The sequence below is a fragment of the Venturia canescens genome, chromosome 2, assembly GCF_019457755.1.
Source record: "Venturia canescens isolate UGA chromosome 2, ASM1945775v1, whole genome shotgun sequence".
NCBI lineage: Eukaryota > Metazoa > Arthropoda > Insecta > Hymenoptera > Ichneumonidae > Venturia > Venturia canescens.
Window position 1 is genome coordinate 18,013,262 of NC_057422.1, and position 27,522 is coordinate 18,040,783.

At 38.2% G+C, this 27,522-nt stretch overlaps 3 protein-coding genes and 1 non-coding gene across 5 annotated transcripts; 2 read left to right on the plus strand and 2 right to left on the minus strand.

The window, feature by feature from the left end:
- The first annotated feature begins 79 nt into the window (after positions 1-79).
- On the plus strand, positions 80-4,027 carry LOC122406152 (nose resistant to fluoxetine protein 6-like). 2 transcript variants are annotated; one of them, XM_043411412.1, is made up of 10 exons: positions 80-381; positions 937-1,285; positions 1,475-1,757; positions 1,936-2,096; positions 2,296-2,464; positions 2,560-2,756; positions 2,848-2,971; positions 3,088-3,277; positions 3,385-3,527; positions 3,605-4,027. In XM_043411412.1, the coding sequence occupies exons 1-10, from the start codon at positions 114-116 to the stop codon at positions 3,800-3,802; spliced, it is 2,082 nt and encodes a 693-aa protein (XP_043267347.1). In that variant the 5' UTR covers positions 80-113; the 3' UTR covers positions 3,803-4,027. The 2 variants fall into 2 exon arrangements, with proteins under 2 accessions (XP_043267347.1, XP_043267348.1); XM_043411413.1 differs by having other exon boundaries at positions 302-381; positions 915-1,285.
- A 12-nt stretch (positions 4,028-4,039) lies between these two features.
- TRNAE-CUC (transfer RNA glutamic acid (anticodon CUC)) lies at positions 4,040-4,111 on the minus strand. Its single transcript has one exon. It is a non-coding gene; the product is annotated as a tRNA-Glu (tRNA).
- An 850-nt stretch (positions 4,112-4,961) lies between these two features.
- Positions 4,962-14,629, plus strand: LOC122406149 (uncharacterized). Its single transcript, XM_043411410.1, has 13 exons — positions 4,962-7,009; positions 7,155-7,337; positions 7,840-8,075; positions 8,400-8,611; positions 9,405-9,481; positions 9,606-9,805; positions 9,970-10,130; positions 10,676-10,844; positions 10,932-11,125; positions 11,253-11,382; positions 11,891-12,080; positions 12,175-12,317; positions 12,434-14,629. The coding sequence occupies exons 1-13, from the start codon at positions 5,404-5,406 to the stop codon at positions 14,558-14,560; spliced, it is 5,628 nt and encodes a 1,875-aa protein (XP_043267345.1). The 5' UTR covers positions 4,962-5,403; the 3' UTR covers positions 14,561-14,629.
- Positions 14,554-20,884, minus strand: LOC122406151 (nose resistant to fluoxetine protein 6-like). Its single transcript, XM_043411411.1, has 10 exons — positions 19,705-20,884; positions 18,810-19,095; positions 18,326-18,486; positions 17,515-17,680; positions 17,160-17,353; positions 16,779-16,920; positions 15,406-15,595; positions 15,089-15,231; positions 14,889-14,997; positions 14,554-14,794 (listed from the first exon to the last, which is right to left on the minus strand). Exons 1-10 carry the CDS (start codon positions 20,406-20,408, stop codon positions 14,736-14,738), a joined length of 2,154 nt encoding a protein of 717 aa, XP_043267346.1. The 5' UTR covers positions 20,409-20,884; the 3' UTR covers positions 14,554-14,735.
- Between the last annotated feature and the right edge of the window lie 6,638 nt (positions 20,885-27,522).

A 27,522-nucleotide genomic window follows, 5' to 3' on the forward strand; every position in this document is an offset into this window, starting at 1 on the left:
CAAGATTTCGTTTGTGCATCGGTACTTCTGACAGTCGTATATAATCGATGTTTACGAGAACAGATTCAGTCGAGTTTCGGAATTCTGTGAGAAGTTCACATCTCTTTTGCAACATGTCGAGTCGTGGATCTACCATTTTTTCGTTAATTTTATTCGTCTATTCCGAAGTGTCGTTCATCCGAGCTCAAGAAAATATCGATGCATCGAAATACATCGATCAAATACAACGAGCTTTGCCCTCGTTGTACCCTGCTGATATTTTGGCTCTGCTGCCAGATTTTCCAATTGATAATTCCACCAGCCCGAGCTCCATCAAATGTTATGAACAAACGTCGCTTCTCATTAATTCGACACGGAATAACGTTATGTGGGCCTTGAAAAGTAATTTTAATATTAACACTTTTCTCCATTAACCTTCTGCGATAAACGTTGATAAGGAGTCTTCGTCACTGTGACGTGAAAATTATTTATTGAAGTGAAAGTTTTTATAAAAAAAAACTCAAAAACCAATGGTGGAGTCAAGAGTTGATTGATTCGAAACTAGACAGATTGATAGTTCCGAATCGATTGATTGATCTCATTATCAGTGAAAATCACGCTTTTATCTAAAAATGAATAACATTTTTTTCTCTTGTCATTTTATTTTGGTTTTCTTGAATTCATTTTCTACATAATGACGCATGAGTTTGCATCGTGACGTTACAATTTTCCTTAACCGTTGTTGTCCTTTCTTTGATCGTTTAAGCACTTTTCAAATTGAGGTTAAATTTTTTCCATACTCGCGAGGTGTGAGAAAATTGCTGGATTTTTTATAGTAATCGATGTGTCGAGGGATACCTTGGGAACCAAAAATTTTAGATTGATTTTAAAAGTATTTTTTTCCGAGCCCTCAAACACATTTTGAAAAATTCCAGTGAAGAAAAAAGATTTTTCTAGTGGTCGATGCTTCCTCGAAAATTCCCTCGGGTATTCTGATGGGTAATCGCATGGATTTGGGGATGTACGACGAGTGCATGAGCATCAGAGAGATCGAAAATGGCGAAGAAATTCGTGGCCGCCATTGCATGTACTCTATCAATGCAAACATAGAGAATTTCACGATGCAAGAAACTCTATCAATTTGTTTACCTTCAACTTGTGAGCCCAAGGACGTCGTGATAATACTAGAAGCGGCGTTGAAAATGATCGGTGATTTTCTTCCGCAAGTTATTCCGTTGAGTGTAACCAGCTCCACGTGCTCGTCTGTTGTCGCTCCGGTGTGGACTCCTGGAGGAATTGTTACGCTGTTCGTATTTTTTTCGTAACCAGATCGCGTCGTTCAAAGTTGCATTACGAGATTGGAAAATGATTTCAACTCATTCACAATTGAAAGAGTGAAATTTTTGAATTTCGTATTCTTTTTTTCATTTCTGACGATTAAATCCAGTCAGAAATTCCATCAAATTAAAGTTGTGAATGCCCGTTTGTTTTTCAGAGTCGGTCTGAGCGCGTTGATCTCATTCCTTTTGATTTGCACTATTTCTGATTTTTATATGAGATATTCGGAAATGAGCTTCTCCACGAATAATAGACTCGTCTGGTTGAGCCAATTTTCGCTCTATTCCAACGCAATTCGTGTGCTCAGTACGAAAACAGCGCCCCAAACGCTTCCAGCCATCCAGGGAATCCGATTTTTCAGTATGTGTTGGGTGATATTTGGTCACGGATACTGTATGAGCCTTTTTGTAGCAACTGTGAACACCGCCGATTTTTTCCAGGTCAGTACTTCGCTCTTGGACTTCTTGCCATACTTTTGAGAGCCTTCTCACATTTCGTAGTCTTTTCGTCGCATACTCCTCTGGCTCCCAACTTCTAATTTATTGCGACGAATTTTCTTTTCATTTCATCGTTTTTATAATTATTTCTTTCCTTATTTTGTCCGCGTGGATTTTGTAGTGGGTCCATTCGTGGAGTGCTATGTACATACTGATCGCGACGTTCGCTGTTGACACGTTTTTCACGATCAGTGGCTTTCTCTTATCTTACTTATTTTTAAAAGAAATGTCCACCGGGCGAAGTTTCAATATTTTCGCGTATTATATTCATCGCTATTTGAGGTTAGTATAAAAATTCATTTTCACTTACACGTTGAAAAATGAGTAAAAAAGCTGCTTTTATTTGACTATCTCCGCAAAATCTACGTCTAAGTGTACTTTTATCAACGTGATCGACGATCTGCAGAACCATTTGTCAAAACCATTGACTTTCGAGAGGTTTTTTTATATCAGATTTTTCTTCATTTCTCGATTTTGGCAGATTAACACCTGCCCTTGCGGCTCTACTGCTCGCAACGATATTTATTCTCCCTCGAGTGGGCTCCGGCGCTCTTTGGGATAATTCCATGATCACTATCGCGAACAACTGTCGAGAGAATTGGTGGCCGATGATGCTTTACATTCACAATTACTACGACAAAGATCACCTCGTGAGTTTTTATTCATGGACATTTCGTCGATCTGTAAAATTAATTGAAGGAACAGGATGTTGTTAAAAAATGAACATTTTGGAAACAAAAAATAGTGGTGTCTCGCTCACACCTGGTATTTGGCAGTGGAAATGCATTTCTTCTGGATTTCACCGCTGATCCTCTATCCACTTGCAAGAAAACCATCGATAGGTCTCGTCATCTTGATGCTCGCGTTTTGCGCTTCGGTCATAACGCCCACTGTTATTTCTTACAAGAATGGATACTCCAGTGTTCTGTTCGCGACTGGCAAGTAAGACCGATGAAAAAGTCTGAATGAGAATTTTAATTGATTCTTTATTCATTCTTGCAGGAGATCGAATTGACAATAATTTCTTTTACAGTTTGGAGATTGCAGTGCAAGGGAATATGAATTTTTATATGGAAAGTCACATTCGGGCAGCCCCGTGGATCGTAGGAATATTCTTCGGATACTTGGTTTTCAAGAAACAAACGGCTCCAGCGAAAGTACATACCAAAGAATGATTAAATTTTGTAAAACTATGTTTAACTGAGGTAGTATTGACGGTTTTTTAAATTCTCATTTATGAGCGATTTTCTTTTGTCTTTCGATTTTCTGATAGATCATTAGACGGATCGGTTGGCTTGTGACAATCCTAGCGTTTGCTTTCTGCTTCTTTAGTTTGAGGGTTTTCCAAGCAAAAGGCTACGAATTTAGCACGGCTTGGGAGACTTTTTATACTGCTGTTTCGAAACCCCTTTGGGCAGGTGGGGTCGGATGGATAATGTATGCGTCTGTTCTTGGATTTGGAGGTAAATACGAAATAGAAATGAATAAAAATAAATCGTGAAAAAATTGGCGATGCTTGAAATGCTGAAAAAAATGCCATTTTGGACTGTTCTGTCTTTTTATCTTTCAGGACCGATAACAACGGTATTGTCTTATCCGATCTACACTCCGTTCAGTAGGATATCCTATTGTGTATATTTAGTACATTTTGTGCTCCAAATATTGAGAGTGAGTTCTCTTCGAACTCCCCAATACTTCAGTCCAGCTGGCTGTGTAAGAGTCCCCGTATTTTTTTCTATTGAATCATCAGAAAATGATTCATTTCCCTAATGGAATTATTTAATTTTCAGTTCACTCAATTCCTTAGCGACTTAGCTTTGTCAGCCATTTTCGGATTTATTTTTACTTTGATGATCGAATCCCCGATTTTGACGGTCGAGAAAATTATAAAAAGGCGAAATCAGAAGCGACTGAGCGAATCAAAGCGAAAGTTGGAACACAATGAGCCAAGCAGAGGCGTCGACAACCCCAATATTATTTACGATTGAAGTATCTAATCGAGTGGATAAATCACAAAATCGTTAATATTGTGAAAAATCATTTTTTTTTTTCATGAGAACGTATTAATAGTGAGCAACTGCTTTGTCCGGTACAAATCATCTTTTGCGCCCATTTTGTACTATTTAAACAATAATAAATATTTATCAAATTTTTCCTGAGCACGAAAATTATCATTATGCATAAATAAACGATTTTGACTAAAAAAAAAAAAACATAAAAAGATTTTCCGACACCGGGAATCGAACCCGGGCCTCCTGGGTGAGAGCCAGGTATCCTAGCCACTAGACAATGCCGGATATGTTAAATAAAATCAAATAATGCTATTTCATACCCAAAAAACATCGATTGTTAACCTCGATTTCATTAAATATAATTTACATACTTGAATTTTGGACTTTTTTGGATTTACTGAATACCTTAAATAATGAAACATTTACAGACATGACATTCCTGAAGTGCAGTAATTCTCTCGCATCATTAAGCAATGTTGGGAAATTAAAACAAAAAATTTGCAGAGAGTCAAGACTTGGAATTATTATCGAAACAAGGGAATCACAAGGTCAATGGTTGAAGAGAACGAGGAGAGGGTCAAGGGTTTCCAAAAAGTCTCGGAAAGTGTGTTGGACAAACGAATCAGGCGGAATTGCTACAGTATTTTTCAAGGTAGTGTTAATCAGTTCAAAGGGAAATGAAGTAGGAGATACGTTAGAGCTGAAATTGAATAACGAAGGCGAGTAGCGCTGGAACGCGTGCCGATTGCGTAATTGTAGCCGGCATCACTGGGGACCGTCCAGTGGCGATGAGAGCCGCGTGGCTTTGCTGGCGTTTGCGCAGAGTGAGTCTCATAAGTTTTGGTTGGCTCGGTCCTAAGAAAAGAGGAAGAAAAAGAGGGGTACAAGGCAAAAGAGAGAAAGCAGAGGCTGGGGGGTGGTGTGGTATTGTGGAAGACGAGGGAGTCAGCAGTCGAACGCTGAATAGCCCGAACTTCCACAAAATCATCATGGGCGAACGTAGGGCAGAGGAGAGAGAGAGAGGAAGAAAGGGGGAGGAGAGCCGTTAAAATGTTGATGCTAAATAAAACTTCTAGCTGGTTGGGACGATGCCACATGCTCTAATTCTGTAGGTAGCAGGCAGGCAGGCAGGCAAGTGAGCAAGCTGTATGAGAAACAGTGGCGAATATGTGGCCGGGGTGGAGTGCCCGCAGGCTTAGCTCGTGAGATCGTAAGAAGAGATCAAGCAGCCTGCTCGCGATCGATAATAGCAGGAGGGACGGCCCGAGTGAAGGGCAGATCGATATTCAGTCTAATTGGGAAGCAGTGAAGTGATTCGATTGTGGAATAAAATATTGTATTATAAGTGTAGAGTTGAGGAAAAACAATCGCCAAGATAACTTAATAAGGTGAAGGTCCATGCGTCATGAATAAATGACCGAGGAGGCTCGCACTGTGCGCTAAAGTGGTCTGCCAATCTGCCCGATCGTTGAGTGTCGAATGTTGCTGATTCCTAAATCATTCAAGGCTGGATTAAATCATGTGCAGCTAGAGTCAGCTGATGAAAGGGACTCTTTCAATGTGAAACTTTATGGAACATGGCTGCGCCCAGTCCGGGCAATTGCTTAATCCTCCTTTTCCTCGTCCTCATTCTTTATACCGGTTATGCATTCAGGATACGCGATGTTCCTGCGTCCTCGAATCCCGAACGGCCCACCAGTTGCCTCGGACATGCCAAGTGTCCCGTCGATAGACCAACCACTGATCCGTCACCCGCAGACTCAGCTGGGACGCGCAGCCGTCACGTTGACGCCACTCGAGGACGAATCACCAACAAAATAACTACCAGGCATCAACCATCTGCCGTTAACGATGACTCGAGCCCAGAGATTCTTCAAGATAACAGAGTTAAAGGGAAAGCTGCGTCGTCCCCTTCCTCGGGAAAGCTCGACAAATGGCCAGGCAGAACGGTCCGATTAGGTCGCCCTTTAAGCAAGCTGCCCCGAGAAGACGATGACGATGATGTTAGCGTCAGTGAGAAAGATGAGGATGATGACGAGGCCGATGACGTTGAAGACATTGACGCTGATGAAGATGATGACTCGGTTGACGGGACTGACGATGATGCTGGCAGCGAGGAAGATAGTACAGAAGTCATTGACGCTGATGCCGACGACGATGACGATGACGTTGAAGACGACGATGACGGAGATCATGACGAAGATGACGAAGGTGAAGATGATGAAGATGATGATGCTGAAGATGACGATGATGACGACGATGACGAAAATGACAGCGATAAGGACGAAAAAGTATCGGAAGAGATATCAGATAATGTGGATGGCGAGGATGCAGATAGTGAAGAAGAAGAACGCGACGTGGACATCAGTGACGATGAAAACGACGTGAAAATCGAGAAACCAGAAATTAAAGTAGTTGGGAAGAAAATGCCAGCTTTAAAAAAACATCTCATCGTTGATGATCAAATTTCTACCATTAAAGATTCGGCGAAAAGTCCAGAGCTCAGGAAAACGACTCATGAGAAGCAAATCAGCTCCAAGGCCATTGATAGCAAGGATGGCCAACGGGAGAGCGAGGATGATCGTTCTGTCGTGCGTAAACCAGGAGTCAAAGATGGCGCAGGAGTGAAAAAAGTGCATGGTGAACCGAAGAAAAAAAAAGTGAAACAGGAAAGTGAGGAAGACGGCAATGAAGATGATGATGACGACAGTGATGACGGTGAAGACGAAGAGGTCGAAAAAGCACCGTCGACACCCGTGCCTATGAGAAAATTAGAAAAAGTTCGATTAGCTGACAAAGAAAAATCGAAAATGATGGAAACTCCGAAACCCGTGGAGCAAGAAAAACCCGTCAAAGCGAGCCCAGCAAACGTAGACGAGGCGAGTACAAAGAAGAAGAAAAATGCTGAAGCGGTGACCGCGAAACCCGAACCCGAGAAATCTCAACCTACGACTCCAACGAAGCCGGAAACGAAAGCGAAGGCGGATGCTCCTTTGAAAACCTCGAAGATCGTGCCTTCGAATGTGAAATCCGAGACACCGAAGAAATCGAAGACGACGACGACGATAACGACGACGAAGGAAGAGGTCAAACCGAAAATCGGTAAAGCCGACGAATCTATTGTCGTTAACGAACCAAAAAAATCAAGTGCCAAAAAAAGTGGCGCTGACGGCCGATCGGACAGTGAGTAATTGACAATTTGGTAACCCCGAAATTCAATCATTCTTTTACCTTCTGTTAATAGTTACGAAATATCATAGAAATCTTAAAAAATTTGTTAAATACGAAAATATTTGAATGAAAAGTGAATACGAATGCAAATGTTCAGGGAAAAGTTCGAACGCCAAGAAGCCAGTAGAAGCCCCGATATCCTTGACCCAGCTCAATAATGCCATACTACAAGTGCCGACCTTCGTGCCAAATTTCACGGCCGTCGAGGATCCGGCTTGTCAACAACACGGGAAAATATTTCTTCGCCAGCTGCGTGGCTACAAATTATGGGCACTTCAAAGTGAGTTGCCAGGGATTTCCGCATCGAATTCCCATGTCGATTAACAGAAAGTAACAGCAATAATGACATCTGATTTATCATCTTGGTAATTCCGGCTTGATACCAAAACAAATAGCCTCACAATTATAATCATGAGCAGATAAAAAATTTCCTTGCATCAATTGTCTCTGAAATATTCATCAACGGATCAAAATTCGTTGATTTATCTAATCCATCGATCATCGCGCGTGATTCAATCGAAGAATAATAAACATCATCGATCGGAAATTTACTGAGAAGACCGAAGAAATTTCATGCATCTTTAGATTTCTTTTCCATATGAAAAAAAAAAATATATTCCATAGTCAGACTTTTTATAAAATAACACAATTAACAATACTCATTTTATGAATAATTTTTTTTTGTTTGAAAACGTCTTACTCGTGAATTGAAAATCAATTGTAATTAAAATTAGAATGAATGTTTTGAACCAGAAGAAATTCTCCTTAGTCGTGTATTTCAGTGCTTGATTCGAGCGCCAAGATACCCTCCGGTTTGCTGCGCGGTAACATCAATCAGTTGGGTGACTTTGATCAGTGTTTGGGTGTGTCAGCTCGTGTGAAAGTGGACGAGAAAACGGTAAAAGTTCAGGGCAAGTATTGCCTCGCGACGCTGGACTTACACGCTTTGATTCCGGACATGAAAGTTCCCGTCAACTTTATGCAGAGTCGAGGATTTATTCGTGCCAGTATGCGCGACGTAAGTCTGATAAAACGTACAACTAAGCAACGAGTTTCGATTCAATCGAAAAAAAAATGTTGACATTGATTTTTAACGTGATTCATGCAAATGACATTCATTTACGAGTCGAAACTGAACCCTGTGAAACGAAAAAAAAAAAACCATAACGAAAAAAAGAGCTCAATGATTCTTGAATAAATTTCGTGCATTTTTTTCATAAATTCTTTTATAAAAATTAACTATTTTCGATTGAAATCATACGAATTGAGTTGAATTCCTACTTTTAAAAGTTATGACCACAATATTATCGAGTAGAGCAATGAAATCGAAATAAATGTTTAGTCAGGACATTTCATACCGAGATTTACAACCGCCAACTGGGCACTGTGCATTCCGGCGGCCTGTTCAGCGAAAGATGCTCAAATCGCTATTGAGAGTGCCCTAAGTCACATCAATTCGACCGCTGGATTAAGATTCAGTATTGATGTTGATCCGGACATGTGTTACGTCCGTCAAAAATACGAAACCTATACGAAAGAAACAATTGGTGTACTGTAAGTTCTTAAATATTTAAGGCCTCATATACACTTGTGATGGGCGAAAAAATCAAACAATTTTTTCATTAGATATTCTTTAAGTACAATGTCTGAAGAATATTCTCACCAAATTCCATAAAGATCGGAGCATTTTTTTTTCAACCGATTGCCCGGTGCGCGTGGTCATCTAAAACTTGAATCTTTAAACGTGATTATCTCAGAATCGTCTTTTTTGAAAAATACCTCTGCAGTGGACACGTGTACTAAAAAAGTATTAATTCGATCCACACCAAATGTATACCACTCGTTTCTTATAATAATAGCTAGGGCCTAGACGAAGGATTTCGTATTTTGTTGGAAAAAAAAATTGTAACAAAAAAACCGAAAACTCAGCATCTCAAAAAATGAATTTTTTGTTAAAACTGTCGCCACTTTTTTTAATCAAAATTTTTGCAAATCCTTCGACCAGGCTCAAGCTATTATTATAATAAATAAGTGGTATAATTTTGGTATGGATCGGATTAATAATTTTTACTTATCATGTCCACCGCAACTGATGCTCAAAAAAAGATGCTACGGAATTACAGCTGGAGTTGCGCCATTTTGAGAAATTTTTTGATGAAAAAAATTGTGCAAGTACATGAACATATGTACTAATTAATATCGTTCACAGTTTTTCGATAAACATTTATTTTCTAGTCGAAAAAAAATCAAGAAAATGACGTTTTTTCGCTCGCTGCAAGTGGACATAAGGCCTTCGGTACCATTCGATGCTTTTACTGCATTTTTCAATAAATCCTTACCTTTCCAGATACTTTTATGCGATGATTATTTGTGTCGTACTCGTTGCTACTATCCGAGATTACATCGTTTGTCCACAAGGAAAAGGTTAGAGAATGAATAGATTTAATTAAATTTTTTCCATTAGTTTGTATAAGATTCAACCATTATGCTGACACGATGGAAAAATGGAAAGTAAAATTATGAATATAAAGCGTTGAGGATTTTTCAGGCAGTTATTCGGAAAGGATAATAATGTCCTTTTCTCTGAGAAGGACATGGAAAATATTGACAAAGATCGAGAGCGATAATAGCGGTGAAATAAGTTGCGTTCATGGAATAAGATCGTTAGCGACTATCGCACTTTACGTGGCTCATAAAATGATACCGACGTCACAGATCCCTTACGCTAATCGGATTTTCCTGACTGAGGTAGGCAGGATTTCTCTAATTTTGATTCAAGTCCTGAGAGGATTTTTTTATTGTTGCTTTTGCATCTTTAATTATTTCAATAATCCTCTTTCTTACTCTTTGTGGACCGAAAAAATCTTTATTCCGTTTAACGTTTCACCAGTGTTGATTGTCCCACAAAACAGATCGCGAATAATCCGGCGAGTTCGTTACTGAGAACTTCTCTGGCTTACACGGATTGCTTCCTGCTTCTCAGTGGACTCCTAACTGCCTTCAATATGGCACGTGAGTCGGCTAAGAAGGGCGAAATTCGTTGGTTCTGTCGACTCGTAGGAAGATTCATTAGGTAATTCAATGCATAAAAATTGATCTCTAGAATATACCTTTTTTGTGATTATTTTCTCTCGATTAAACACTTATGTGAATTACAAAAAATTATTTGTATTATCTAATGAAAATAAAATAATTCAAGTTTAGTTTCACAGTCTCATCTCATAATTAAAAAATGGATATTTTATAAATGCCTCGCAGCCATGGGTCAGTGCTAAAAAAATTGAAATTCAGTACGTAAGATATTCAGTCAGCTGAGGAAGAAACTTTTTCAAGAGCACGGAGAATAGAAATTTGAAAATGAATCAAGTATAAAAAAAGGATTTCATGAGCTTGTAAAATCTTCGTAACAGTTGGAATAGCAGAGAATACAGCCAAAATATTTCATTACTGAAATTGCATCGTAGAAAGCATTTTCGAAATCAGTTTTTTCACAGTCATTCGCGATTTTGACATTGATATTTTTGCTGGTGGCAAAAAATTTTTATTAATTAAAAAAATTCATGATCTTTCGTTTCGAAATGCATTTAAACAAATGGGAAATTGATTAAAAATTCACAGACTCACTCCCTCACTGCTGGTGATGGTCTTTTGGTACGCATACGTCATGGAACACATAGGAACTGGTCCTCAATGGCATCGCGTTATTGGTACAAACGCCGAGCTATGCAAACAAAATTCGTGGACTAATTTTTTGTACATACAAAATTTTTTTCCTTTCGAAGAAATGGTACGTAACAAGTATATGATGAAAAACAAAAATATTTTTATGTACTTTCTTATTTATTTTTAATACATTTTTTCTTAATAATTATAGTGCGCAACTCATACTCATCAGTTGGCCTTAGACATGCAGCTCTCGTTGATAGCACCGATGCTCGTTTTTTTCCTGAGCTTGAAACCCGTTATAGGAGTTCTCGTGATATTTTTTATCCTTCAAGTTTCAGCGACGGTGCGTTATTTTGCCACGACCAGTAATAATCTCTCGCTCGTCATATATCATGGAATGACGTGAGTTTATTGAATATTAATGGATTTCATTATTTTAACGCTCTCCAAAATATTTAATCAATTTCATTTTTATCACTATCATTTTCATTCCCATTAATATTTATGCCCGTGTCCAATTTCCATACAGAATGAAGCAACTCTATAAAACAGCAAATTTGACCTACGCCCTGCCACTGCATCGAGCAACTCCATACGTTTTTGGCGCTGGATTAGGCGTTCTACTGCATTATACTGGAAAAAACGTTCGAATATATCGAGTAAGCATTTTTTAGTTCAATAAAACTAGCTAAGCTTAGTGCAATTGAAATAAAATTTTTTTGCTGATTTTCATCGAAATTTTGGGGGGGGGGGGGGGGCTTAAGTCGAGGTGGGCTTGAACTTCAACAATCGCTTCATCGTCAAAACATTGAGGCTCTGACAGGAACAAATGAAAACTTTTCCTTTATTTTTTTCGACGAACTCTCAAAATATTTTTCCAAGTATTCCAAGTACCTGTAAAAAAAGCTGAATTGCAAAATTCACCATAGTTTTGATGATTTTTTAAGGTATTCTTTTTATCGATTCATGTGGGAATAAAAAAACAATGAAATCAGTATTTTTGAGTTACTCGAAAAAATAATTGCAGTGCTTCCCCTCCTCAGATTCGAGCCTCGAACCCTATTTTGTTTCACTGAATGGATAAAGATCGTTCGAATTCTATGATTCTTCTTTGAACGCAGAAAAAAGAATATTCTCCATGGAGTTTTTCTTGTTATGTTTTTGTAGATTTTCGTATTATTAGGGTGGTTGATAGCAATGGCTCTGGGGGCGTGGACTTTGTTCTCACCTTGGCACATGGCTAGGAGAGATTACGTGTACGATGTTGAGGAAGCAGCTCATTATGCTGTAATAGCTCCCGTCGCCTGGTCGATTGCATTGTGCTGGACAATATTTGCCTGTTTCACTGAACACGGAGGTAATTCACAAAACTGAAGAGAAGTATGAATTAAATAGTTCAGCAAACAACTTTACTTGTTTATTCAATTTTTACATAATTTTTCATCATCCAGGTATAATCAACAAGATTCTTTCGAGTTCCTGGATGATTTTATTCAGCCGCATATCATACGCTGTGTATCTCTGTCAATTCGCAATATTTTTCTACAACGTCGGAACGACGAGATACTCGAGCGATGTCCAATTTCATAGATTTGTAAGTTTTCTTTTGTATTTAAAAAAATAGTACTATTTCGTCAACTGTTTTTTACGGATTTTCCTTTGACGTTTCAATGAAATGCTCTTCATGTTTCGATTTCGTTGTGTTCGCAGATTGATCCATACGAGGCGATTTCGGTGGCTCTAGTGTCCGTAGTTCTTACATTACTAATTGACATTCCGATGCAGGAAGTTAAGAACGTGATGATGGAGAGTACCGATCGTTTAGGGGCGCCGATCGGCGGTGAGACGTTGGAGGTCGAGGAGAAGGAAAACGTTGAGGAGGACAAGATGGCTCCGGTTTCGACGGATAAGGGCCAAGAAAAAGAGGAATTAGAGGAAGAGAAAGAAGACCATGAGTCATGGGATCGTCAAGATGACGCGATCGACGGACTGACGAGGCTCGAGGAAACAGGGGAAGAAGAGTACATGGAAAGATGGCGACCTAGAAGGAGAAGCCGGGGACAAGAAGCGTATGTGAGAAGCGAAAGGTACGAGGATGAAGAAGAGGTGGATGAAGACCTCGAGGATGAGGAGGAGGAAGAGGAGCGACCAACGGAATGGAGTTGGGTGAGAGACCCTCGGAATAGGACTGCTGCGGAGGATGATGGCCTCTTGGAGCACGGAAGAAGTCGCAGCAGCCAGCGAGAATCTTACATCGAACAGGGTCAGAGGGAAGATGATCGTAGACGAGACAGGCGTTCTCAATCGCGGCAAGGAGACCGGATAGCTACGGAATCACCAAGAAGTTCCCTCAGAAGAGAACGTTCAACCTCCAGAGCCTCTGAGGCCAGGACCCGATATGCAGAAGCTGACGATTCATCTGCCAGCAAACGAGCCATCAGACCAGAGTCTCGGGGTAGTTCAGCAAGCCGAGATCAAGACCGACCCACGACGCCATCTTGGGCACCCTCCAGGCGAGAGCGGTCGTCATCGAGGGCATCGGAAAGCCGGCCTCCTTCGAGATCTAGTTTCACGGGAAGGGAACCCGATCGGACGGCTTCCTGGGAATCCTCGCGACACGAGCGATCACCCTCGAGAGCCCCGATGACCCCGCGCCGGGAAGCCAGTCGACAAGCCTCGTCGGAAAGTGAAGAAGAGCTTTCTCAAGCACCTCGAGTCCCAGTGAAAACGACTCGAAAACCAGTTACCGTCGAGCCCAAAGTTAGTGACGAGGAAGATTGGGAAGCTGAACTGAGGATAAGACGCAAGATGTTGATGGAACGACTGGCTTCGGAAGATCCTGATTCGAGACTCGACGAAGGTAACGATGGTTGGAACTCTATCAAACGACGCTCCTCGGCTGAAGGGAAAATTGCCCTGCTCAAGGAACCGACCGGATCGAACGTCATGGATTCCTGGACGGTCAGCCGGGGACCTAGGGTTTCACTTTTAGGCTCTTCCCAGGAAACCGAGGATGATATTTCTGGCTCCCAGTCGCAACGGGACTCCCTCCAACGGGAAGAGTCTCTTAAAGAAGATGACAGAAGTGACGAGGGTAGCAGCCTTGAGCAGTCGAGAAGGCGTTCTTATACCAGTGGCAGTCAAGTTACTTCCCTCGAAGAGGAGGAAGATATTGCCAACAATGACTTCGTCCTCAATAAAGACAGCAAGCGAATAACCATCATGGATCTAAGCAAATTGTCCCAGCAGGAGGAATCTCCATCAGGACTTGTTTCTGAGGTCGTCCTCACAGAAGAACAGGAGGAAGAAGGTCACCGACCTATCATGGCAACCCTTAAGCTCTTCAAACGAGAGTCCATCGTCAAAAGTCAAGCCAGCGAGGAAGATCCGGAGTACCTCCTGCCAGAAAGGCCCAAATTGCAGGAACAAGATCAGGATCATCCTTTCAAAAAAGCATGGCAACTGCAAAAGTCCCGCTCCGAAGAGGATCCACAACCTTACGCCCTCAAAGAGGTCAAAACTGCTCCAGACAACTCGAGAAATCGAACCACGATTAAAGAAAATAAAGACAAAAACGACTCCGAAGAATCCGAGCCGGCTAATAGTTCGAGCGGCCCCCAATCCACATTGACCGAGTGTCATCCTGACGACGATGATCTTCCGATTCTTAGTAAAAGCTTTGACCTTGATGAGCCAAGCTCAACCTCCAAATCAATATCCGAGGATTCTTCCAAGATCGAATGGCCCAGTGAGGACGAACAATTCAACAGCTACAAGCTTCGAAAAAAGCGCCTTCCTGATGAGGGCAATTGCGAATGGGAACTCGAGGAGACCTGAACTTCGAGATTTATTTTATCACTTGTCATTTTATTGTTACATAAATTAATAAATTATTCAATGATTGTACTTCGTCATGCGTTCGCTTATTGTTATTGTTATTGGCATTATTATTATAGTTATTACTGTACCGGTAGGGACTAATGCGTAAAAAAATTTGTTTCCCCTTTAATCTCTAGGCTTCGGTCGTTAGTGTGTCCTCACATTTCTCGGGGTTCTTAACGGATTTCGAATCTGTGAACCAAATTGGAACTTCTAGTATTCCAAAAATTTTGTATGTATTATCACAACTCAAGAGTAGATTTTTGGTGAACCGAATTTAACTTACGAGGTCGATGAAATATTTTCTCGAAACCAAGGATTGGCGATTCAAACATCGTCGACAGGAAAACGGCACCGATGAAAGTCAGCATGACGTGAGACAGAACTTTACTGAACTGTAGTAAAAAAAACGTTGGTACACATTTTTTATAATCAACAAATTTTAGGTTTACGGAAATGGCTTTCCATTTTGTGTCTCCAATTTACCAAATCCATTTTGTCCAGGTGTTGAGGAGTTCTCGCTGTCGACATTGAATGCAATTCGACCAACCCGTTCATCAGATAAGCCGAATAAGTCAGCCGACTCAGCGGGACAAACGGTCGCCATCTTAAGAAATTTTTAACAGGCCCTACAATCGAATGATTCGACGATTTGTATTTTCCATGAATCTCTTAAATTAATATTCAGTTTTATTTAATTATTTTATAAATAAGTTAATCAAATGGAATTTAAATTCAAAAAAGTCTTTTAAATAGAATTTTCTGTAATTTCTACATTGGCAAACACGAAAGAAGAAACCCACCGGAATTGTCGGTCATGCAGGCCAGCAGCACCCAACCTGTACCTGCGCTCCAAAGGGCTCGATGGAGTGATGAATAAATTGCGGCCTCGAGTGGGGTGAAATTTTTTCTAGGACCGTAGAACAGACTGATCGAACACATCGAGGCAAGTAGCGACAAGCTTGCAGCTATCCAACCTATTCTCACAGTGTTCTGTAATCGATAAGCTCAATTTCATCATATTTGAAAAATCATACAAAAATAACGACTGTTAAGGTTGATCCCCTGCGACAGCCCCAACCAAAGTTATGTACCGTCTGCATATTAAAAGGGTTGATAATTCGTTCGGATCGTAATCATTAACTTTGTAAAGACCCTATATACGCACTCGGTGCCAGCAGATATAGTACAAATATCATTTGCTTTCGTAAAATTTATTCTAAAAGTATTTTTGATCTGATATCGCGAGTAAATTTTTTGACGGAATTATCTGGGTTACGCTTCAAAACACAGAAAAGGTTGCCTATACAGACGACATTCGTTTGTTCGCTTGCAAAATATATCGTATGCAACCTAAACCTTCGTACTTCTCGAGACTATATCTGTCAAACTAGATGGTCAATCACCTTGAATTTTTTTCACAATATCTGTGATATCCTGCTCTAGCTCCTTCTCGTTTTTTATAAACTTCCTAATTTTAGTACTAGCAGTAGAATTAATAATGTGCTGTTTGCCTATGCATGGTCCATATGTTACATGTTAATTGAGTCAACTTCAATTACATATATCGCGGGTTCGGGATGGTGAAACTTGTTAAAATTTTATAGAGGCGTTGTTCGTATGTTAAACAATACGTATGCCAAATTTAAATAATTTCCTAATTTAACTGTCTCGTGGAGGAACCACCTTAACTCGATACAGTTGACCGGAGAATGTTCAAGGATCCTTCAAGTTTTCAAATCCAGAAATTATCAAGAATTGACCAAATTCATTTTGTCGTTAATCGAGACTGGATTCCGGTAAATTTTTTGAATATTTGCTAATGATTTTTTTCAGCTGTCCACGTGAGCAAGAGCAATGGGTTGATTCTCTGAAATAATGCACGAGATGAGCGTGAACTTGGCGCTTTGTTCAAAGTATACTGGCTCCAACTCACGCGGATAAAACTACAAGGTTTTTCAAGCTTCATTTTCTCATTACCCACTAAGTGCAAATTGCATTGGCAATGTTTGAGTACGCAGGAAAAGATTGTGAATACTCGTGCTGATCGAGCGGTGAATTGTTTTTTTTTCTCTCAGCAGAACCCCACAGTTGGTAAGTCAGAGATTAATCAATTTTGCGCAGAGATAATTAGGTATTTTAAGATTTTCGAAAATCACCAAAGATTGCTGCTCACCGGAGATAATCGATAATCCGATGACTGGATGCGATAAAGTACGTATCCGTAAATAAGACCAAAACAATAGGCGCTCGCTCTCATGTGAGTCTTTATGTAGCTATTTTTGAAATACTCGTTGGTCGATATATCCCGTATTTCACTGAAAAAAAAAATCAGTTTTGTGAAATTCGACGATGTAATCGCCCCGTCAGTGGTCGCGTTTCAAGACTTTTTCTACGCTTGTATCAAAGCAATGAAAAATAAGAAAAATTGATAAGAAATAATAAAGGTTTTTGACTCTGCATCAGTTAACGAAATTTTCATAAATTCGAGGTAAAGCATTACTGGATGTAAGAGAGAAAAACTGAATGAAAATGATTGGAGGAGAAATTATTTTACGTTGTGTAGATCATCAAAGTGGGATCCAGATTATTTAAAAGGGTCACTATGAAGGGCACGCCCATTGAGAGTGCTGTAGCTCCGGTTAAAATAAACTCTCCAGGACGACGCCATTTCCAGAGTGGATAAATAATTGCTGGGGCTAGAATGAAGAGCTGAGTGTCCACTGACAAGTACCAGGACTGGAACATGCACTGTAACGACGAATAAATCATGAAAATCTATTTAAAATCGATGGCAGTACGAATTAATAGAGAAAAGACATCTCGGGTGAGTTTCAAAATCGAAATTATTTCGAGAGGGTGAAGAATTTAATTAACGAGTTTTATTCGTGTAGTAGAACTATTTGTATCACCAAGTTATCAGTGTTGACGTAATTGTTGACGTAAAGAATATTTGCCCACCAAGAGGCTCTGCACCGCTCCTTCTCTTCTTGCATATGAAACCAGAGCGGCCCGGAACTCAATCTTGGCAACCACGTAAGGTACAATCCAACCATCACCATGTAAGCAGGTGTTAACCTTGAAAGAAAAATCCATCAACTAATCGATTTAATGGAAGTGGCAGCTGACGAAATTATGTAGATCAGTACAGTCGATAAAAATCTTTCTCTTATAAAATTGGAAGTAATGGGATTTTTTCGATTATCATCGGAGTCAGAACTTGATTAACAGTCCAACCTCAAACGGCAACGAACTGTCACCTTGAGGCAGTCGAGTCAGGCTTTTAAGAATATTTCCGCACAGTCAATCTCACAGAAAAATGTCGAAACCAAACCAAATGCAGCCGAAGATCTCTGATATTTTTTGTTACTATTTTTTGGTAGTGTAACCTCGAAGAGTTCCAGTCGGAGCAGTTTATAGAAGCATTGAACTCGAATATAAATTAATACTGGGACCAACGGCAGCAAAACACAAAATAACTTGCAATTCACCCACACAAAAGTAGAGTCGAACGATTTTTAATATTTTTTTATGTTTATTTTTTTAGCACTATATTCGTTCGATTTTAAATGAACCAGAAAAATAAGATTGGAAATTTAGTTCCCTTCGGTTTACACCCTTTTTATCGTAAGGTAAAAACCTGTTTTCCTCTACTGACTGGGCTAAATTGAACAGTTTGGATGTAATGCATTGTGTAATAGCGAAGTTGAATGATTGCCTCACCTGATGTACCGAAAAATGTACAAAAATAAGAAATTAATCGATTTTCTTTTGTCGAGTTCACGCAACAGCAAACGACAGAGGAGAAAACCACTCAGGAACAAGAATGTGTCAACGAGGAGTGGGTTATTGAGGAAAACTGAATTTTCCACTTTTCCAATTGCCTGAACAGAAAGTAATTACAGTCATTAATCAACGAACCTGTTGCTCAAAAAAGCCAAATTTGAACATAAAATGATATTGCGTAACTGATTTTATTAAACTTGATCAATCCAATTCAAAAAATGTAGTCCACCTCGTGCCCAAAACGTGAGTGGAACATTTAGCAAAACATGAATATTTACTTCATTTTATTGAATCACTTCAACTACAAAACGGATTGCCACTCGGTGCCAATTTGAATTGAATCGATAAATTCTGTCACTCAGAATAGTTAAAATTCTTCAAAATTGCTTTTAACGTATTTAAATAAAAATTGAGCTTTAACCTGTTCCCAAAATGTTTTATTAAGTACTGGTCCACTGACGACGAATACGAGTGTATGGCCAGCGACTATGAGCAGCATCGAGATGAATTTTATTCCCGATATGCAATCAAGATTCAAGCCATCCTCGTTCGCTGGACCGCAGAGTTTTTTCAAGTTCGATATTAGAGAAAAAGCTATTAGTACTTCCGGCACAACGCCACGCGGTAAAGCGCTTTTGTTTTTCAAATATGCCATGTGAAATATCGTTCCAACTACGATCGTTGAAGCAATCACAGATATAATGCTCCTGGAATAAAAAAATTTAAAAAAATAATCAAAGTAATCGAAAAGAAAAATTTTCATATTTCTGGTTATTGAAAAATGAAGAATCTTTTCCAATATTTTTTGAGAACCTGCGAATTATGAAAGCCCCATTTACCCAATTTTACACAACCGCAAACCTCAAATTCAATAAAAATGGAGTATCCACAAAGTACAAAGAAACGAAATTGCAACGTAACCGGAAATCCGTCGCGTTGAAATTTCACGACGTTAAAAGTAAATAAAATTTGTCCCTTACGTCATTATGATTTTAAACTTATGATTATACTTCCTGTATGCAAAGAGCTTGAAAGATCAGTGACAAGTAAAAGGAAAATGAAGAACAATTATGAATAAGATTGCTTGAATGGAGAAATAAAAATGATTAAACAAAACTAACATTGATTTACTACCATTTTTATATTGAATTTCAGTTTCGTAAATTTTTTTTAAGGTATTCTTGAAACTTCTATTGTCTAAATCTGTCAACCACACGTGTAGTTATTTCGCAATGTTTTTGATCGTATAACACATTGTGAAAAGTTGCATAATGTAAAAGTTGCATAAAAACGAGATAATTAATCAAACAACCCACATGTAAACAATGTCAAGTGTATCGGTGACGAGTGGTTGATTTTTGTAGCATTGTGTCTCGGGTATTTTGAAATCGAGTCGAATTTTTGAGCCACTGAATGCAACAGCGAGGACTCGTTCTATAACGCGTTCGACTTCGTAATACGAGCACGATGCTGGTACGCAAATTCCAAGATGAAGTTTATCAATCGTTTCCTCGTGACGCTCTTTAGCGCGACGGAAATTCGTCCAAACCGATCCTTTCTTTTTCAAATAATTGTCGGGTACGAAAATTTCGACTTCACCCAAACAATACTGTCCTTTTATACCCACAGGTGCTTCGTCTTCGTGGTAAGAACTTTGTTCCCCAATTTCAAGACACTCGTCGAAGTTTCCTAACTGATATAAGGAACCCCCGAAAACACCCTCAGGAAACTTCCCCGAAGAATCGTAAAACTTCACTGCCCACGTTGTCAAGTTTTTTAATCCATCGAACATCAGCCTACTGTGATCCCGACATTTTCCATCGTCAATTGAATCAATCGCACGCTCTAGTAACGTCAAATCTCGAGATAATATTGGCAGCACGTTCACATCCTCGACAGCATATTCCAAATTCGAGAAATCCCCATGCTCCAAGCTCGGATCGATCCTGAAGATATTCTTACTCTCACCCGAAACACAAGTTAATAATCCGATGAGCAAATGCACATATGAATTCGTCATTTCGTCGATTTTTTATTTAATCACATACAGGTTTGCTGACCAGCTATTTTTATCCCTTCAATAAAAGGACGTTTGATTTCACTCGTAGATTTAGTTTGCTTACAAAAATTTAACCACCTCAAAATACGATGAGAATTTCGTTATCGTTTAAAATTTTGTTCCAAATTGTTGCACCGAATCATCGTCTCCGATGAGAAAACGAATGAAATTAACGTTACTAGCTAAAAAACATTTTCAAAACATGACAAAAATACTGTCGATTTTCTTTTCGGTACATAAATCGTATCGATTACTACAATTTCAATTGAAGATTTGATCACTATAATCGTGGATAGCAGCGAGTCACGATTCCAAGAAAAATAAACTCGAATAATAATCATTGATAGAATAATGAATTCATTAAACTAGGACATTCAAAGGAAGAGTCGTTTGAGAGAAAATCTTAAGTTTAAGTGCACGGCACGTCCAGTCTGTTGGACGATTATCGAAAGACTGTTTTGACGAGTCAGCAGGTCTCTCTCGTGTGTGTTGGCAAAGTGAGAAAAGCGAGTTCGAAGTTGTCGTTTGTCGTGACCGGTGGTTTGCAAAGGGAAAGGAGTATAAATTCCCATTCGTATTTAACGATGTGGAGTTGGCCTGTTTGTGCAAGATTACAATTTTTTAACGATTATTTTACAGTTGAAAAATAATTTTAAATGCACTATCGGTCATCATTCAATTTGGGTAATAAATTTTTCATATAAACAAATTACCAAGTATAATTCGCAGCAATAATAATATGAAATGCAACGTGGTAGAAGTCATTCAATAATTAAATAGAAATAAATTGATAATAAATTTGAGGGACGAGGCTGTAGCCTTCCATTTTTTTATCAGATGAGAATATTAATCTTTTTACGATTGTGATTTCAATTAGTACTTTCTGTCGATGGAGAGAAAAGGGGGGGGGGGGGGAGTCAGGAGAGTAACAGGATCGAGCACTTTATCGTTGTGTGGCAAAATGTTCGAGTGTCAATCGAAATGTGCAGTGGTCATCAAATTTTGTCACGCTCTTCCGCCATTTCAACCAGTTCAAATTGAGGCATAGACTTGATTCGACGTGGACGGAATTAATTGATCGTGAATTATCTTTTGTTTTGAGGATTCATCGATGGGATTTTTTCATTTGCTTTTTTTTTGTTTCGGTGTCCTTGCAAAGTGCAGGAAATGAGTTGATTCGTATGTACCAAACAATGGCGTTTTATTGAATTTTTATTCATCGCCAAAAAATTCAAATTTTTTTACAAGCAACATGACAAGCGTTTTGTTTCGATCGAAAATATTTTTCTGTACTCGAAAATTAATTTAGCCTTCATTCTCTCATATTCAGTTCAATTGATTTTAAGCAAATTCAAAAAGACGAGTTTTATTTTATCAACGAATTCAATCTTCTTTACAACGATCAATTTTTTTGTTTTTTTTTTTTAATATCTTTCAACCGCGATAATGTACGCTGGCAAAAAAAAATATTGAATTCGGTTCTCATACCACTTGGAAGCAACGAATATCGAAAAAAAATGTTTCTCCGTTCGTAGTTACCGATTATTATAAAAATCAATGAAATTAATTATATTCTATGCTCCCCGAAAAAAAGAAATTTAGAATTAACACGTTGCTTGAGTTGGCGAAACGTAATTAAAGTATTACATAAATGGATGAGAGGCGATAAGGAAAAAAATGTAACCTATCTGGTATAACTGTTTTCTCATGAATCTGATATGGTCGAAGACTTTTTTTCAATTTTTTAACATCTGCAGTAAGTATTTTTCAAAAATCAATTGAACAATACGATTAAATTTTTCATTATTATTATTATTTGATTGTCAATAGCGAGTAAAAATCTGATTTGTTTTAATGGTTTCTTCTTTTCTTTACCATCGGAATATATTGAAAATGCGATGGATTCGATTTTTCACAATTTTATTTTCATTTGATTGGTTAGTCAAAGAATCCGCGTAATTAAGAAATTTTTATCACAAAATCGATGTAAATTAAAATCGAAGTGCTGAATATTCAAAATGGCATTTTCTTTATAGGACTTCATGTGATTTTTTCTGTTCCCGCTTAAATATTTTCTGTAAAATAAGATAATCACTGTTATATTTTTAATAATTTTTAATGAACATTGATTGTCAGTACCCGTAAAAATGTGATTTGTTTCATCGGACGAAATTCGATGGGTGCAATTTCTCTGGGATTTCTTTTATCGAGTCATCACGACTTGATCTGAATTCCTCGTAGAAAGAGAAAGTTCTTCAGAGCTAGAGGAGTAAACGTTTCGATGGCACGAATACTTTTTGGCCTGTTGAGAATAAAAAGTGATAGTTGCTGTGACTCGGTCAACGTTCACCTGTGAGCATATCCACTAAAATTCTTTGAAATTTCGACTCCTCTCAGAACGCTGTTACGAAACCAGTGATTAACGAATATTTTTTTCGCATTGAAATAATTTTGCAAAAATGAAAGCCTTGAAAAATAACTCATCATTTATTCTCGTCTTCGTAAGATCGTGTCAATTTTTTATCGTATGCTTTTAAAGCGTTCTTAATGAGTTGCATCAAAATGATATTTTTTTTCAAGCTCATTATCATGTTCGCGTACACTTTTTGAACTTTGCTTTGTAGTAATTTGCTTGAATTCTCAAGATTCGTTTCGCAAGCGATCACGTCCCGTAAGATTGTAGTGACGGAACTTAGGAAATCCCGTAATACGTACAACTTAACTAAATGAGCATCGATCATTTCTCAATACATTTATTTGGCCCTGATGGATTTCCCTGGTTGCCTATAATCACCAGGATTTTAACTCGTTCGTAATGTACGAGAATAACCGCAATTATTCATCATCGTCGTTCACATATTCGCAATTATTGGCATCCATCAATTATGCACCGGGCGCAGTGCCGTATATCGGAGCGTTTTATCGAGGGCCTCAAAACGATCGTTTAAATTTTTCTTCGTACCGATCCCTTTTCAAAATTTTACTGCAGAGTAAATAGTGTGCGAAATTTCTAATTTTATTCGAATAAAAAAATAACAGTTCCACGCTAAATGATTCTCGACTATTCTCTAATTGTATTAAATCAGGAAGTGATAGGAACGATTCACGTATGTTTACTTTCTGTTCGTAGGCTTTATGTTAAAAATTTACAATTTTCTCTCCAGCTACGATATATCAATTTGACTCTAAGTTTCGGCAACCATTTTACAACGTGGGGCATAAACTCGAAACCAAAAATAGTGTACGCTCTATGCATTAAAACCATAAAAATGATTTTGGAGGTTTTATAAAAACTAAAAAAATTTCATAATCATTTAACACTTAGTGTTAGTGAATCAAATAGTTTTGAAATTCATTTTTTCATTCTACTAAACCATTTAAAAACATTGTTGATGAGTTCGTACTTTCTTTCCATTATCATTACGTTTGTGATATTATTTCGTCGAAATGAGACTTTCCTCGTGATTACATTGGTTGGTACCTACACCGGAAAAATCTTATTTAGAGATAAGGGAGCTAGGAGCACGATTGATGAGCCACTGTTCCCTCAGGAACAGTCGAAAAGCCTTGAAAAAGTAAGCGTCAGAAGCCGTAACGTGCAACGTGGGAATAGTCTCGCTATCAAAAGCGGCTCTGTGATGACCCATCAATTCTTTTCTACTCTTCATCAAGCAAAATGCTCAAAGTACATTTCCACTTGGAATGGAGAAATTATTTATGTCTCAGTCTTCTTCCCTCCCTCGTAAATTCTCAGTCTCTGATTCTACTTTTTGAAATTATTTTAATTATGGAATTATAGTTTTTCAAAAATGGTACACTTTTGTTCAATCCGTTTACTGGAGTGAATATCTAAAAAAAAATTGTGTGAAATTTCAAATTTGTATTTTCGATTATTCAAACATGATCAAATGTTAATTCCGGTTGATCGCAAATGAAATTGATCCAAGTGAGCGAAAAACCTTTCCAATTGTTCCGAGTAAAGTTGAAACTCAGCATGGCATTTTCTTGTCGTGGTCTTTGCTAATCTACCAATGCATCGGAGATCTGTGGGAGACAATTATTTATCGATGCTTCCAAGAGTCCCGTGGAACGAGTTCCGTTCGTATTTTTCCTAGCGAAATTCTCCAAGGTTATTTGCGTATTTTCGCATGAATAATAATGGCACGATAAATAACGATAGTTTCTATCATCGTTGAGCAAAGAGCAGCCGATGACTAATTTTGTTTTTCTTCACATTCTTGTTTGGATTTCGTCTATTTCACTTTCGCCAGAGGCCTTTGTCTCCTGATGATACGGAATGTATCTGAACAAGTTGAATAAAAAAACAGAAAACCAGATTGAATTAATGATAACTGGTATGCTCGAAGGCGACCGAGTTCAGAGCAGGTTTATTTGTCTAAAAAATACATTTGTCTGAAAATCGTTCGTGAGGAGTGGCCATAACTCCTCGGAGAACTGGTTCAATAACATCATCGCCCTTGAGTGTCAACGAATCCAAATAATTGCTTCGGTTTCCGAATATTATTCTTTGTCATTGACTTTACTGTGATCCTTAATTCCCTTCCGAAAAGATATCAGCCATCAAATATTTTTTTAATCCTGAATAAAAGAATTTTCTATTTCCCTTTCAATCGACTATTGTTATCGTTGTATCAAGGTTTCGAATAGATAACATTGAATAAATTAGTCAGGAAATTTAATTTTTCATTTTTAACATAATGTTTATGGCACCTCACAATATTTTCTTGGTTTTCTCCACTCGGGACAGCGGAAATGACTGCAGCAATTCGATGTGGAACATCTCTTCGAGATCTTTCTACACGTCTCTCCATTTCTCTCATTCTCTCCTTTTTCCCCTTCCAGACGAGCGCAGGAGCCTCATATAAGATTTCGGTCCAGGTCGTCAAGGTGTCGTAGACACTCGGCAATCGAACGTCATATCCGGTCTATCCGAAGCTTGTTTTCCTTTTATATATACTTCTTTTTATTCTCGTATATAAATCTTTGAACGGCTTGAGGTCGCGAACGTTCTCCTTTATTTATTGCGTTCGACATAAAGTCCACGAAATAGCTTGGTTCGTAAATTCTTTTTTTTTTTTTTTAAGGTTATGGTGTTACTGAGGAAAGGTGAAGGAGAGGAAAATAATTGCATAACAAATGGTTCTGTAATTCAATGTTTTATTCATCCGTTTTCCCAATCAGACAGCATGAACGTTGAGAATAATGACAAAAAGCCTTGCCATCATTAAAACCACAAAATCAATACTGCAAAAATAATGTAAACAAAATAACAATTAGAACTAACAACGAAGGGTATGTGGGTGGTATGTAGCTCTCGCGATTGAAGGAGCCCAAATGAAGGAGCCTGGTACGACGGAAACACTTGACCGAGTGACCGTTTAGCCATGCACCGGCTCACGTCGAGGCTCACGCATTTATAACTAACGTGGAAAGGCTTAAGGAAAGTATGGTTGTAGGCGTACACACGATCTGAGCCACTGACACAAGACAGCATGAAAAGAAGTAAGGTGGAAAATGGGTACGATTAGAGTGAAAAGATAAGCTTTGAAAAATCTGTCGGAGGTATAATAAACATGCATAACATAAACGGAAAAAAGAATAATAATAGAGTATTTTACAGCATGTAAGAAAATATATAAAAATGCATTTTTATGACAGATTTTGTGAAAAGTAAACGAGAAACGTCAATATTTATTCATAAAAATGCAATGTAAACTTTATAACTCAATTTTAAAAATTGTCTTTTTTTATCTGTATTTCAGATGTCTAAAACGTCATCCGCCATATTGGATTCCAACGTGACGTCAGTCCGATAGTAAACAATCTAGATTTTTATCGCGTGCTCTGCGTTATTTTGAAATTTGACCAGTTATTATCTTGTTTGTGAACTTTTATCATTTATTTTATTAAAATCGCATCATGGAGGAGGGTTTTATGAAAGAGAAAGTACAAATCTACCAGTGATAAATACTTCGATGGTGGCGATGAATCAACAATTTTTGTAGCGTTTTTACACTTGTAATATTGGATTCAGGCACAAGACACAAGTGATATACACGTTATAACTCATTATTTTCACAAATCTTGTTACTTGGTCTTTCGCAGTCATTTTGTTTACTAACGGATTGATGTCACAAACCGAAACAGCATGGTGACTAGCGTTTCTGTGGGAAAATTCAAAATCATAAATAAAAAATAGTTTTTAAGACACTTTTCGGTCTTATAAAATAAAAATAAAAATTCTACTGGCCCATTACGATCTCAGGATTCATTTAAAACAGTTTTCAAAAAGGGTCTAATACCCTATTGCATGAATAAGAACCTTAATAGTCATGGAATAACGATAGCAATTATAGCAATTCGGCAAAGTAAACTATATAAAAATTCATAAAAAAATAGTCCGATTATTGAATTGGAATCGAAACAAACATTTATGAGGAGTATAAAAATTCCTGACAATGTGCCGGATATCCTTGCGCCATCACGATCACGGCTGCATGAACAATTCTATATAATCCAGCCTCCTGAAAAATACGTACGAAGTTTACTTCGTTCGATATCATAAGATCGTGGATTTCTCACGTATTCAAGAAAACGTGACGTACGTTTTCTATTCACTTTATCGATGTTGAAGAATTGGGAATACATTTGCAAAATGATACCGAGAGAATAATTTATTCCTATTTTACCATTTATTTTATCACAGCCACTGTACAAATCTTATTTTTTATTATATTTGTGTGACAGAAATGAAAGTAAAAAAAAGAACACTTTGTTAAAGAAATAATTGTCTATTGCTCCATTAAACATAAATTTTCTTTGCACGTTATTCAAATTTATCAAAAAAAAAAAAATCCAAGGAATTCAGCGTGTTTAAAAAAAATCGAGATGACGATGTTTAAACACGAATTACCTGTACTTTAATGTTTTTTTTTCCTTTATGTTTTATTTCCACGTTTTCCAATCGTACGTGGTGAAGCTTCCTTTCTGTATCTTGGCTCACAGATTTTTCCCATTCTTATCGAATTTTCTAGGTTTCGGTAGTGTGTGGACC

Bases quoted from the DNA above. Each gene is read 5' to 3' on its own strand.
- LOC122406152 (XM_043411412.1), top strand. From the start codon at position 114: ATGTCGAGTCGTGGATCTACCATTTTTTCGTTAATTTTATTCGTCTAT. The intron at 2,757-2,847 runs GTAAGACCGATG...TTTCTTTTACAG, and splicing joins GTTCTGTTCGCGACTGGCAA to TTTGGAGATTGCAGTGCAAG. The intron at 2,972-3,087 runs GTACATACCAAA...ATTTTCTGATAG, and splicing joins AACAAACGGCTCCAGCGAAA to ATCATTAGACGGATCGGTTG.
- LOC122406149 (XM_043411410.1), top strand. From the start codon at position 5,404: ATGGCTGCGCCCAGTCCGGGCAATTGCTTAATCCTCCTTTTCCTCGTC. The intron at 7,338-7,839 runs GTGAGTTGCCAG...CGTGTATTTCAG, and splicing joins CAAATTATGGGCACTTCAAA to TGCTTGATTCGAGCGCCAAG. The intron at 8,612-9,404 runs GTAAGTTCTTAA...TTACCTTTCCAG, and splicing joins AAAGAAACAATTGGTGTACT to ATACTTTTATGCGATGATTA.
- LOC122406151 (XM_043411411.1), bottom strand. From the start codon at position 20,408: ATGACGAATTCATATGTGCATTTGCTCATCGGATTATTAACTTGTGTT. The intron at 16,921-17,159 runs GTAAAATAATTT...TTTTTTTTTCAG, and splicing joins ACTTTGATGATCTACACAAC to TGAAATACGGGATATATCGA. The intron at 14,795-14,888 runs GTAAGTTAAATT...TTTGGTTCACAG, and splicing joins GAAAATATTTCATCGACCTC to ATTCGAAATCCGTTAAGAAC.